The sequence below is a fragment of the Diabrotica virgifera genome, chromosome 1 (genome assembly GCF_917563875.1).
Source record: "Diabrotica virgifera virgifera chromosome 1, PGI_DIABVI_V3a".
In the NCBI taxonomy this organism is placed as follows: Eukaryota; Metazoa; Arthropoda; class Insecta; order Coleoptera; family Chrysomelidae; genus Diabrotica; species Diabrotica virgifera.
The window spans coordinates 291565508-291580633 of NC_065443.1; the positions used below are offsets into that span (position 1 = coordinate 291565508).

The window sequence follows — 15126 nt, forward strand, 5'->3', positions numbered from 1 at the left end:
GTGTAGTGTGTGTGTTGAGTAAGTGTCTTGTTACTTTGCAAAGTCGACGTCATTATCGTTGCAAAGAGATGCTAATTGTATCCGAACGTCAGCGGTCACTCCGGTAAGTACCGATGCCACAATTACAGAAACTATTTTCAACCATTACTTTATAATAAACGAAAAATTCTCTACCCTGGTGAGATTCGAACTCACGACCATTCGGACCTTTCGATCCAAAAGTAGGCGCTCTTACCCAGTGCCGGCGCTAGGGTATAAGGTGCCCGCCTGCAAAACTAGCAAAGGCGCCCCCCCCCCCACATACACACAGATACTCGTACAACCCCAGCCTCGGTGACATTATGTGGGTTCTAATGGAACAGTGAGACCCACATGTACGAAAATCAAACCGGTCACATTGCGTAACCTAGAGTTGTAACCTATCTGACCCCCAAGCTATACCACTATCCCCCTTCGCAGTATATAACGAATGAGGAGACTTTGTACTAATCGTTACGTAGGATGCCCTTGTTTACCTCGGTTTACTTTATATGGTTAAACCACCTGATTTTAGGGGTAGCTAGAAGAGCTTTTCTCTCTATTAATGCTTGATTTTGGATTATGTCCTAAAAATGTGTGTTCCGGCACCGACTAAGTCGGTGTCCCGCTATCCGCAAATGTCCCCGGTAAATAAAGTTCCGTACAGATTTATTGAACCCATCATCTGACAAAACAACTTCACTTTAACTCTTTTAAGAAATTAGCTAAAAGAACTAAGATTGTTTTTGTCATTTCTTCTTTTTCGGCTTTTCTGCTAATTTTTTTTGAATGCATTTTTATTTACCTACATAAAAATAATAACTTTAAAACCTCAAGATTATGCTTCTGTAGTAATGTGAAAGTGTAATTTAATAATAGTACTGAATATTTAACAAATATAATTTTATATTAATTGAATGCAACACTGGATTCTTTAACTGCAGATGAAGAGTATACAACTGACAAACTATTCTGTATTATAATCACATGAAATAATACTGAAATGTTTATTTTAAATACAAAACATTATGTTTTTATGGAATTAATCCTTAACTCGATACTTAAATTAAGAGGTAAAATACATAATACTTAAATTAGACAAGCCGCAAGAAAGTAGTATCACAATATTGTTTATTTTACTAGAAATGATTCACTTCCTCTCATAACTGCTGACAAAACTACAACTTGCAAGAAATTTGGAGAAAATAAACAAAGCATTCCCATTAAGAGCAAGGTTGTTTGGTTGAGATATAATATCTTTGACGAATAAATTATATTACTACATGGAAAGAATTCTTTGCCGCATTGCATATTTTTGTATATTTTACATGTTGTGTGATATGCAAAATTAACAAACACAGATTAGGGTATTATGACGAATTTAAACCACATTTAAAAAATGAATTTTTTTATCTTAGTATTTTACATAACACCAGCAGAAACAAGCTCATTTTGGCGCCCCCCAAACAGGGGCGCCCGCCTGCAGTGCATCCCTTGCAGGCCCGTTATCGCCGGCCCTGCTCTTACCACTGAGCCACAGAGGGGGTCTCCAACAATTTTATTTCAAAGCTGCCAATGTCAATTTCAAAAGGAGAAAATTTCAACTCGGTTATCGTAGCGTAGCATCAGATAATATTTTACAAATGCTAGATTGCAAATTCTAATTATCAAAATAAGGTGTAATTTTTTTCATAAGTACTAAGTGTTTTGTTAATGAAAATATTATTGTGCTTTCCGTGGATATTTGTGCCAGAGCCGCACTTTTTTCGTTTCGTTATAATCGGCGTTTCTGAGAAGATCGTAATTACCAGTTTATTATTTTTTATTAGTTGTTTCCGGTGGTGTACAAAATAAGCCACAATTGTAGTAATGTAAATATATCTTTCAATTGGTTTTTAGTCATTATGGCACAGAATATATTTTTCTTTAAAAATAATACTTTTTCTCATGTAAAAATCACATTTAAAAAAAATTTATAGTAATTTTATTTTTCAAGGGATCATATTCCAGTTATAAATCCCAATTAACCTACTGAGAAAAAACTCTAAGCATTCGCTGACGCCGAATAAGGTTTATAAAAAACAACAAGTGTATTTTTTCAAAAAAAAATATACAAAACCGTTGTTTTCAAGTGTATTCTCTTGTGGCGTATAAAGTACGCCACGCGTGTACTTAGGTTAAAAATTGATGCGTGGTAGTTAAAGGCTACTATACTACGGTGCTATAACTTACGGTTGTATGCAACCAAATGCAAATCAGGCCAGCAGCAATCAGATTAGTACCAAACAACATCTTGCGGGTTATCAACACGTGTTTAAATTTTTTAAATATAAACCCATTAAAACATTTTTAGTAATGCAATAGTTAATCATAGTATAATTATTCAAATTTCTGCAAAATTTGAGTCAATTATTGAATAATTAGAGAATAATGATGATGACAATGATCTAAAAATTATTCCAATATTATGATTCGTCAATTTTACAACATAAAAATTTTTAAAATAAGCTAAAAGTAATAATTTTTTACCTCTGGTAACATATTCCGGAAATAGAATGAAAGCGAAATGAAAAATCAAATGAAGAAGAAAAGAATAATTGTGATTATTTCATTCATTGGAGATTATGATCAGTAGAAAGATACAGAAACCCATTAAAACGATCGGACAGCTCAGTGGGACTAGCGGCTGACCGCCACTTCACTTCGACGTGAGGTATGTGAGTTCGAGCCCAGCCAGGTCATCGGAAAATAAAAAGGCTAACGCGTCAATTTAAAATTCTAAATATGAATCTGGCGCTTAGACTGAAATATACTATGAGGGAGCAGTACGGCAAGGGATAAGGGCTTGCGGCTCGGTGATACTCTCCCATAGATCCCTACCGGAAGGGCGTTAACGCCTAAAATACCGGTGTATGCATACAGAAGGATCAGAAATAAAAATTAAAGTGATAATTTTTGATAATATCCCGTCGTCAATCATTACGTCAGATGCCCTTCGTTACTATCCAAAAATGAAAATTCAGTGACATTAATGACAATTAATGTTTTACGACTTGTCACAGAGAACACCAAGAAACACTTTTAGCAAATATTCAGGTGAAGATATCAATATAATATTGGTTAAAATTATTTAAAAAGACAGTTTTATTCATGAAATAATCTCAGCGAATTACCCTCGATCTCTAAAATTATTATCGACTTGTTGCTCTAGTGCCACTTTAACATAATTTCACTCCCCGTCGGGTCGTGAAATTAAAACTGTCAAAGTGTTACTAGGGAAACCAATCGATAATTTTAGAGCTCTCGTGCAATAGGGCTTTTCATTTACAGTCATTTGTTTCGAGCTTCTGTCATGTGTCACATAATAATATATCTACGTCATACGTTATTGGTATATACCAATGATACAAACCAAAGACGTATGACGTAGATATATTAATATTATGTGACACATGCCAGAAGCTCGAAACAAATGATAATCCATGAAAAGTCCTATTACTACATATAACCCCGGATAATAAATTTCATTTATTTTGATCTAAACATACAAAAACAGATAATTATCGCTAATTACTTAGTAACTTCGTTATTTAAATATAATTATGTTTTACTATAGGATTTTCGTAACCCACAGAAGGTTAATGTGACGATATTCGATATACGAATAATATACCGACGATCGAGAGAATTAGTTGGCTATCTGGCTTAACACGTCAGATGGCAAGATAATGATAACTGCGTTTAACACATATATAGTCGTTGGATAGGATAGGGATTTATCGACTTCGCTCAACTCGCCAAATCGACGGGTTTCGGAAGATTTCGGAATACGTTCAGTTCATCTATTCTGATGGTTAGTTGCCCTCCGTTACGACGATAAGGGTATATTATCGTCACATAATAATATTTAAACTTGTATTTCAGACTCCTAAATATGTAGGTGTCTGAAATTAAATATCCGCCAACATAATTGTTATTCGTTAAGGTTATTTCGACAACAAATCTGTTAATATTGCAGTAAATGTTTCATTTTTGTGTTGACTCTTTTTTTATTTAAAGGCAGCCGCATCAACCATACTGGTTATTAGCGGATGGATTTAGTTTATACAATAATGATTATAAATAACATAAATATATGTTGTTCAGTGTGTTACAGTCTCTTCAAAATTTCACTATATTTTCACTGGTACAGTCACTAAAAATATCCCTTATAACTGAAGGGATTTTAGAAGTTAGTCTTTCAGCACTATATTTGGGACACTCTGTTAATATATGTTTCACCGTTAACGGCACATCATAACTTGTACATGTTGGTTGAGGTTCCTTCTTCATTAGATATTTGTGTGTGAGTTTGCTGTGTCCTAATCGTAGTCTGTATGTCTGTAGATGTCATACGGCTCATACGTAATTTGTTTAGTTTTCTCTATGTGCTCTTATACATTTCAGAATATTGAGGAATTTACAAAACTCACTGCTTTATATAGATTTTAGAGTGACGTCAGTCTCGTGCATCCATTACCCTATATGCTATACTATCCTGTCTGCCTATCCTGCGCACAGTATTAAGTTGTTTGTTGTGGATAGATCAACACAGTGCCTTTGCCGATGTACTTAAGATGCCAATATGTACATCATGCACCCCATTTACTTTCTGGTAGCCTCCTTAGTATTCTGTTCCTAGTTGTTACTTTACCCCTCGTTTTTATGCAGTGTTGTCTGTATGAGAGGAATTGGTCCAGAGCATTTCAAGATTTTTGGGATGGTCTGTGTGTTATAATATATTGCCATTGCACGCAACTTGGAGTTTTCGCTTAGTTTCCTTTGCGTGAAGGTGGAAGAGACAGATTTGGGTTTTAGAAGGATTCGGTCTCAGGAACATATGCAGCTGGTACGTAGTCATTGTGTTGAATGTAGTTTCGGGTTTTATTTCTTTTAATACGAAGCCAGTACCGAGTGCATTGTTTTTATATAGCATAAAACCATATCATATTATGTGGCCTCTTTTTTCTATAGTGCCAGTTCCGGTTCATTTAGTTTCTTGCAGATTTATCGGTGTTTCTTGTTCTTCATTCCACAATTGTTTTTTGTTTTTGTTAATTTTTCTCTTTTTTCCTAGGGATTTGCTACCTTCCTTATGCAAATTTTGATGTTACTATTGCGTATTAATGTAAATCTTAACATTTATTTAAATTCAAATAAATTTTTATATAAATATTGTTTTCACCATTTTATAAATATGTAAAATCCTTGAATTATCCATGTCTGTCTCTTCGTTCGTAAAAACAACTCCTATGTCGGTATACCAGATACAAATTAGGAGTCGAAAAAAAGATTAAAACCCAAGGATGGTGTAAAAGGTGAGAAATTTGACCTCGGACATCCGGTTCCAGAGATGTAACCGGAAGTACTGTTTTAAAGTCTCCCAAATAGTACAAGTGATATATTATTCGACGCGCCTTAGCAAGATAGGTAGGTACATGTAATACATCAATCGACGCGTATCAAAAAGTCTAGCTCGAATATTTAGTTCAGATTTTGATGTCATTTGTGGTTAAAAAGTTATGACCGGAAGTTTGGCAAAATGTCTCAAAATGAGTGAAATCGTATATCAATCGAAGCAAAGTTAGACCAAAAATTCAAATATAAACTTCCGGTTCACTTTTGGTAACGTTGGTGTTGTAATTAGTAATAAGATTTTTATTTTATTTTAGCGGCTATAATTCCGCTGTAGTTTTAATACAAATTTGTTACAGAATTCCAGATGTAGTACTGAAAAATAAGTCGTTTTTTAAAGCCTTTGACAAGCGCAAGATATTCAATCACGCACAATAAATCGACTCGAACAGTACGCACATTCAACTTGAATCACTTACATCGACAACGCCAACGAGCGCTCTTAGATTTTGTCACTCCGCTGTAAAGCTAGTTAAGTTTATGTAGTGCTATATTTTTGTGTATGTAGTTTTAATCAATAAAGTTCACCCTAGTACCAAAACCAGTGTTTTAAGTATAGTGGTGTGGTCGTCCTCTCTGTATTACCAAACTTCGTCTGCTCTGATGGGGAAAGGGCGTGCCTAGAAATATCGAAGGAAGAATTACAAAAGCCGAACACCAGCTATATTTAAAGCCCCCTACTACCCCAGTTGGTAAAACGGCAACCGTAAAAAATACAAAAAAAAATAAAAAAATAATTTATTAAAACTTTTAATTAACTCACAATGGTGAAGTTAGTGGCTATTATAATTGCCAAAAAACAAACGTTTACTATATCTACCTAAATAAATTTTATACTATTGCACCGTTTGCAGGTCAACACCTTCAATACAACCAATTACTTCTTTGGTTGCTACTTTTCTGAAAATTGCTTTAAACATGAATCTTCCATTCATTGGTACTAAACTGTTGACTTCATATTTTGTAACCATCGGATAGTTGTCAAGTGTATAGTTACCCTAAAATCATGAGCAGTTTTATCGGAATCAATCTCACTAATATTGTGGTAAATGTAAAGTGAGCATAATGAAACAGGCCGGAATAATACTCATATCAGTTGTAATACAGCCTTCACTAAATTAGGTAAAATGCAAAAGGAAAAAAGAATTTCTGTATACATTAATCACAAAATTCTGTATAAAAGCTATATTTATATTAAAAAATACCCTTTCGGGTTCTTTCTGAAACATCACATAACATTTTCGGAATAACAACTCAATCATCAGTGCTGCTTACAAGTATACATACTTTGAGCTGCCAAAATATCTGGGTGAAAAACTTTTAAATGGTATAAAGTTGTTACAAAGTTATATTTTTGTATAAAATAATATGTGACAATCAAATTTTACCTTGATTTTACACCACGTCATCCTAGGACTACCCCACACTGTTGGTTGCTGGTCCTGCGGTTAAAACCTCATAATATGGCATTAAGAGGTGGATTATGAGGGAAGTTAGCAGAGAATAGCAAATGATATTTCTTGTAACACGCATACTTCTCCTGAATAAGTTTGAATTCTTAAATGTATACTTACAGCAGGAAATGGACATCTATCAGGATGCTCTATTCCAAAACCTGCGAACATGTACGATATTTGGTCAGGATAATATTTTAATGCGATACTACATATGTCTGGTACGTATGGAATGAAAGGAATACTCAGCCATTTTCCGTTAGTCCATTTGGCTGTCGACACTGTTCCCTAAAATAATAATTAAATTGTTGTTGTGTTGGATAACAATGGAAAAACAAGGATCAATCAAAAAAATATATACAAAGAGTACAACAGTTTTAAAAAATATAACGGCAAACATTAGAACTGGAAACAAATAACTAGAGAAATTTCTATTAGTAATGGCCTAAAGCAAGGCTGCTGCATAGCACCTACACTCTTCAAAATATATCTAAATGAGGCGCTTTCTCTGTTGAGAAAAAAGTGCGGCAATATGGGCATCCCATTCGAAGATGATAGTTTATATACGATACACTTCGCTGGCGACTAGGCCATTCTAGCTGAAGACTAGAGAGTTACAAGAGAAGTAGGTAGGTAGGTACACCAAGTGGGTCCTCACAATGAATATACAAAAGACGGAATACTTAGTTATAGGAGAAAAACCAGTAAGCTTACAAATTGAAATGGGAACTATAAAACAAACAGAAATCTTCAAATACTTGAAAGTCCAAATAACATCAGGAGAAGCTAGTAGCGAAGAAATACATTCCAGGATTGGCCAAGCAAGACTATCAGACAGCTACACGGACTATTGTGGAATAATAAAGCAACAAAAGAAAATAAAAGAAGTGTAACATTATAAACGTCACATCTTTGCTATTTTATTTTCAAATAATTATTTGATTTTATTTTCTTTAATAATTCATTAATAATAATCTGTATTTGTTTTACTCGTTTTCTCGTTAAAAACTCAGTTGGCGCCCTGTTATAGGCAATTCTCTTCACATCCTAAAATATCTTTGTCATAATACGGAACATGCTCATTGTTGTCATTTCGATGACAGTGATAACTCACATAATTCGGTCACAATGGAGGTGGCAAAATTAGGGTATTTAAAAGGGATGTAGCTTGAAAATAGATAATTTTTCATCAGACCGTAATCTGTTGGGGTAAGAAATTCATTATATATTATTGAATTCTTAGTTAGCCTACATTCATAGTTTTTAACAATTTTTTACATCTAACCTCCATCTCCAAAAGCACATAATATGTTCTCATATTTTATACTTTTAGTATTCTATTTACTTATTAATATGCATGTGGAAATCAGCAGCAAAACAGCAGGCAACGAAAGCAGCGAGAATATCTTGTTTCCTGAGGGATATAATCTGGCGGAATAAATCTATGAGCACCGAAAGCAAGACATGTGTTAGACCCGTACTGACATACGCAGCTGAGACAAGGGCCGAGACAACAAAGACCAAACAAATAATGAGAACAACAGAGATAAAAAGCCTAAGTTGCATAAGAGGTATCACACTCAGAGATAGAATACGAAACGAAGACACATTGAGAGAGCAAGGCGTTCAAGACGTAGTGAAATGGACAAGAGCACGACGACGCATGTGGAGAGACCACGTAGATCGGATGAAACCTGAACGTATGGCGCATTGGGCGAAAACAGAGAAGCCCAACACCAAGCAATGCATAGCAAGACCCAAAAAACGATGGTAAGAGAGCTGGAGCTCCGGATCGCAGCAGAGACTAAAACAGAAGAAACAGGACGTAGTCCTATTACAAGAAGAAAAAGAAGAAGATGTAGAAATCGAATACTTTAACTACTTATCATCCCTATTAATTTTATTTTATTCCTTGGCCATTTGCTACTTTTTACGATTATTTTGCAATCAAAGGTTTCGCTACTTCTTGATATCTGATACACATTTTATCTTCTATAGTTTTTGGAAAATAAATCAAATAACCTTTCTCCCTTCGGGAGATTGAAGCCTCATCACCGGTGATGCTACTACAAGGCCAATAACAACAGGATGCATCTAGACTACAACAACAGCAACCATCCAACAAACTAGAGCTGCAGTGCCCTGAGGCCGACCATCTATCCCAGGTTGAGAAGTCACCAGCTGCACCACTCGACATCAAGAAGTTACCATCGAACAGATACCAAAAGCCACACAAGTGTAATCCAAAATTGTTAGCTCTTCGGCAAGAATTTGAATATATATAATATTCAATCAAATGCATCACACTTTTATTATATTTTTAATGAAAATAAACCTTAGTTAACTTATTGTTTTGTTTGCTTCCATCTAAATTTTCAGCGTTCATATCTTTTGATTAAGACACTGCGTACTCACAACTTATGAGCAGCAGCACAGAGACTGAGCTGAAGTCGGTAAACGACAACTACCATAGTTGATTGAAATATTATTTTACAATAGTATTTAAATTCTTTACGTAGTTTATCGTTACACGAATACGACTAGACACCCAACGGGCTTTATTCCGCCACAGAAAAATTTATAAAGCAATAATAGAAACAAATCAAAAATTAAGGTCATGGAGAATATGTTGCCGGCTCATTAAACTTGATAGGGTGAGAAACGAAGTTTCTCACAGTACTCTCAAAGATTTACAACACCTACCTCGATATTTTTGTCCAGTGGTACTTTTGAGTTAATTTGAAATTCCAACATTTTGACTGTTCGATTGTATCTTGACAATCTAAGCTTCTTCACGAAATTGTCAATATGAGCGTATTCGGGATCCTTGCAAATGTCCAATGATTGAAGCTCATACAAAATTTTTGCTGAAAACTAAGTAGATGAAATGCTATATAAATGTACATGGGAATAGCTATTTGTATAACAAGGGAGGAAAGTGCTACTTTTCCTCCCGAGAATGAAGTTTACTGCCCGACGAGTAGTGGAGGCCAGTGATCATTCAAGGGAGGCAAAGGCACTTTACTCCCATGTTACACATATGATTTTTCCACCTTCCTCAAATAACAAGTCATTTTTTCATTTTTAAATAATTTATTTCTGTAACTAACAAAATTAATTAAAGAACTAAAACTAACAAGTAGGTACAGTAGAACTGTCAACTGTCAAATATACGTCAAATTATTAATGTAAACATTGTTAAACCAAAATAATAATTTAGGGCCGGTATTTCCAACCTCACTTAAGCCAAAGCTTACTTTAAGCCTTTCCTTAAGCTTTTATGCCTGTATTTCCTCTTCGATTTGAGGCTTAAGCCTAGGCTTAAACCAAATAATTTTAAGCTCGCGAGGGAGTTGGTTTAAGCCTTTGCTTAAAATTTGTTTTCTGTTTTTTGAGGTTATTTCTATAGATTATCAATTATTATAGAGTTATTTTGAAAACCAACTTTTGAGTAATAACGTTATTATTAGATTATTAAATAACAATCTAATAATCTATTAATTTATTAGTCATAACAACAATTAATAGAATTCTTACTAATTTTGGAAGATGTAGGCACATGAAAATTATTTATTTCTACAATGCTTGGTAGGTATATTTATTTTACAAAAATAAACTTACATTCCAATTTGACATTTAGGAATATATGCAATAAACAAAATTACAAAGACGGATCTATTGCTTATGGAAAATAACAATAAAAATATAACCAGAGAAAATATAGTCAATAAACTAACAACACATGTACCATGCACACAAAATTAAGTGAAGTAAATGACATTGATACAGATGACAAGATAAAATTAAATGTCAACAGTAGTGGTTTTTACCTCAGAACAGTTACTTCTGGCATTTTGACGTATTCAGAGGTACCAAACCAATTAACTTTACAGTTGAGCATCAGTTTAGTTAAGGAAATTATGGAAATACGGCACCCAGCTTAAGCTTCTCCTTAACTTTTGACACAGGCTTAGCTAAGCAAAAGCTTAAGTAGCTATTGAAATACCGACCCTAAGGGCCGGTATTTCCAACCTCACTTAAGCCAAAGCTTACTTTAAGCCTTTGCTTAAGCTTAGATGCCTGTATTTTCACTTCAATTTGAGGTTTAAGCCTAGGCTTAAACCAAATAATTTTAAGCTCGCACAGGAGTTGGTTTAAGCCTTTGCTTAAAATTTGTTTTCTGTTTTTTGAGGTTATTTCTATAGATTATTAATTAGAGAGTTATTTTGAAAACCAACTTTTGAGTAATAATGTTATTATTAGATTATTAAATAATCTATTAATCTATTAATTTATTAATCGTAATAACGATTATTAAAATTCTTACTACTTTTGGAAGGTGTAGGCACATGAAAATGATTTATTTCTACAATGCTTGGTAGGTATATTTATTTTACAAAAATAAACTTACATTCGAATTTGACATTTTAAGGAATATATCCAATCAACAAAATTACAAAGACGGATCTATTGCTTATGCAAAATAACAATAACAATATAACCAGAGAAAATATCGACAATAAAATAAACTAACAACACATGCACCATGTACACAAAATTAAGTGAAGTAAATGACATTGATACCGATGACAAGATAAAATTAAACGTCAACAGTAGTGGTTTTTACCTCAGAACAGTTAGTTTTGGCATTTTGACGTATTCAGAGGTACCAAACCAATTGACTTTACAGTTGAGCATCAGTTTAGTTAAGGAAATGATGGAAATACGGCACCCGGCTTAAGCTTCTCCTTAACTTTTGACACAGGCTTAGCTAAGCAAAAGCTTAAGTAGCTATTGAAATACCGGCCCTTACTGTTTTTTACCACTCTGCAAAATACAGGGTGTTCTACAAATAAACGTTAAAATGTATATATACTTACGTAATAGAGAATAGCGGTAGCGGGTAGGTACCTCTCTATGATCCCGATAGAGAGCATACTTACTTCAGGGATTTAGAGCCCCTGCCCACGCGAGCTCCTGGTTTTTTCCTCCATTTCCTATTTAGAGGTAACCAGGCCCCAACCTCAGTATTATCCTATCCAAACCCCAAATTCCTTTCCTAATATCCCCTCCCACCCACCAACCCGTCTGGCCAGCGTGGTGGGTTATGGCCAAAACCTCCACAAAACAAAAATGTCGGTTTCAACAGATATACGGAAGATACCCCAGGTGGGTAGGAAGTTTATTCCACAGTCCCACACCGATATAACGGTCTGCCTCGAGGATTCTGGGGGAGGCAAGTCGACATTGAAAAAGAAGAACAACAAGCAACTCCATATAGCAACTTACAACATCCGTTCCATGGCAAAAGACGAAAAACCCTACGAACTAGAAGAGGAATTAGGGAATATGAATTGGGATATAATGGGACTATCAGAAGTTAAAAGAAGGGGTGAAGGATATGTGGACTTACATTCAGGCAACAGGCTCTATTATAAAGGCAATGAAGACTATACATACGGTGGAGTAGGTTTCTTAATCAACAAGAAGAGAAAATCACAAATTCAAATAATTCACAGCATCTCAGACAGGGTTACATACATGATTTTAAAACTAAATCCAAAAACCAAATTAAAGATTGTGCAAGTTTATGCTCCAACTGAAAAGGCAACTGATGAAGAAATAAATACTTTTTACGAAGATCTTAAAACAGCTATAGACACCAACAGAGAATCCAAAATAATAATAATGGGAGATTTTAACGCCAAAATTGGAAGTAAGATTGAAGACTCTGAAAGCAAGATTGGAAATTTTGGATTCGGCACAAGAAACACCAGGGGAGAAAAACTTATGGAATTCCTGGAACAAGAAAACATGTATGTTATGAATACCTTCTACAAAAAGAAACCAAACAGAAAGTGGACATGGGTTGCACCTAACGGAACCACCAAAAATGAAATAGACTATTTTCTCTCAAACAACAAAAGAATATTTGAAGACGTAACAACAATCAATAACGTAACAACGGGTAGTGACCATCGTATAGTTAGAGCAAAAATAAATATTAACATGAAAGAAGAGAGAAAAAGAATATTTAAAAAAACAACGCGAATAGATGCCTTTAAATTAAAAACAAATGAAGAGCAATTCCGAGAGGTCTTAGCGGATAAGTTCAAATATGATCCTTCACATAATCAAGATGAAATTGACAAAATTAACAAAAACATCAATAAGAACCTTCTCGAAGGCGGACTAAAGGTCGCAAAGAGAACAAGTACTAAAGAAGACAAAATAAGCAACGAAACTAAACAACTAATGACGGAAAGACGACAACTACTAACGCAAAACAAACGCCATACTCAAGAATACATAGAACTTAATAAAACAATTAGAAAAGAACTAAAACGCGACTTACAAAAATGGAACGAGAACTTAATAGACCGAGTCATTGAAAACAACAGAGGCTTAAAATGTCTAAGACCGGCACTGGGTGTTCAAAAAATCATCAAAATTAAAGACGCCAATAGTAAGGAAGAGAAGGACAAATATAAAATTACAAAAATAGTCGAAGACTTCTACAAAAGCTTGTACAGCTCCCAAAGCCAGCCTAATGAATCAACAAAGGTGAACATCAAAAGAAAAATAAAAAACGTGGGATCAGAAGTACTACCAAATATAAAGGGATTCGAAATAGAAAGAGCTTTAAAAGAACTAAAAAATAATAAAGCTCCAGGACAGGACGGTATAATTGCTGAGCTCTTGAAAACAAGCAAAACAGTAACAATCCCTATACTAACAGAGCTATTTAATAAATGTCTTCATAATAGCAAGATCCCTAAAGACTGGAACGAAAGTCTAGTAATACTTTTACACAAAAAAGGGGACAAATGTGACCTACAGAATTATAGACCGATATCGTTGCTCAGTCAAGTATACAAACTATTCATGAGAATTATTAACAACCGGTTGACCTACAAAATGGACAATTACCAACCAGTGGAACAGGCTGGCTTCCGCAAAGGATATAGTACATCAGACCATCTGCTGACAATGAGAACATTGATAGAGAAGGCAAATGAATACCAACTACCCGTATTTCTTGCCTTCGTAGACTATGAAAAGGCGTTTGATAGTATCGAGATGTGGGCCATAGAACAAGCTATTAATAATTGTAGAATAGATTCGAGATATAGACAACTAATACATAATATATATGAAAATGCAACTATGATAGTACAACTAGACGAAAATACAAATCCCATCCCTATTAAGAGAGGCGTGAGACAAGGAGACGTAATATCTCCAAAGCTTTTCAACCTAGCACTAGAAGACGTCTTCAAAACGACAAATTGGTCAACCTATGGCATTAACGTTAATGGCAAGAAGCTAAACCACCTCAGATTCGCTGACGACATTGTGATTATAGCGAGCTCATTCGAGGAACTGCAAATTATGATGGAGGAACTCGCAGGCAGCTCCCAATACGTCGGCCTGAAAATGAACATGAAGAAAACAAAAATAATGACAAACACAGATGACCCCAGACGCATAACTATAAATGGCAGTGAGATAGAAAAAATCCAGGAATATATCTACCTAGGCCAAATCCTGAAACTAGACAAAGAAAACCAAAGTGCGGAAATTAATAGAAGAGCAAGACTAGCATGGGCAGGATTTGGAAAACTTGGTTGGATACTTAAGAACCGCAAAATACCTCAATATTTGAGAACCAAAGTGTTCAACCAGTGCATCCTTCCTATCATGACATATGGGTGTCAAACCTGGACCCTAACCAAGGCAAATATGAATAAACTAGCCACAACACAAAGAGCTATGGAAAGAGCAATGTTAGGTATACGACTGTCAGATAAAAAGAGGAACGACTGGGTAAGATCAAAAACAAAAGTCGAGGACATAACAACAAAAGTTGCCAAACTTAAATGGAGCTTCGCAGGCCACACTGTTAGACAAAAAGACCAACGTTGGAATGCAACGATACAACATTGGAGACCTTACCAAAGTAAACGACCGAGAGGAAGACCACAGATGAGATGGGTTGATGATATTAAAAGAGTAGCCGGAACGAATTGGAAATATGTTGCTCAGGATAGAGACCGATGGAAGGAGTTGGGAGAGGCCTATGTCCAAACGTGGACGATAGAAGGCTAAGAAGAAGAATAGAGAATAGCATAGGGCGTCAATATGTTATTTCATCAATGACATACCATGACGTCACTTTTACTTTTACTCCCTACGGAGG

The 15126-nt window shown here is 34.9% G+C and overlaps 1 protein-coding gene across 1 annotated transcript in view; it reads right to left on the reverse strand.

The window, feature by feature from the left end:
• Positions 1 to 6196: 6196 nt before the first annotated feature.
• Positions 6197 to 15126, reverse strand: part of LOC114329766 (uncharacterized) — a 50185-nt gene continuing 41255 nt past the window's right edge. The window contains exons 4-6 of the mRNA XM_050642141.1: positions 9630 to 9800; positions 7047 to 7214; positions 6197 to 6470 (exon numbers count right to left, since the gene is read on the reverse strand). Coding sequence (XP_050498098.1) covers positions 6309 to 6470; positions 7047 to 7214; positions 9630 to 9800 — 501 coding nt within the window. The 3' untranslated portion in view covers positions 6197 to 6308. The remainder of the gene's footprint in view (positions 6471 to 7046; positions 7215 to 9629; positions 9801 to 15126) is intronic.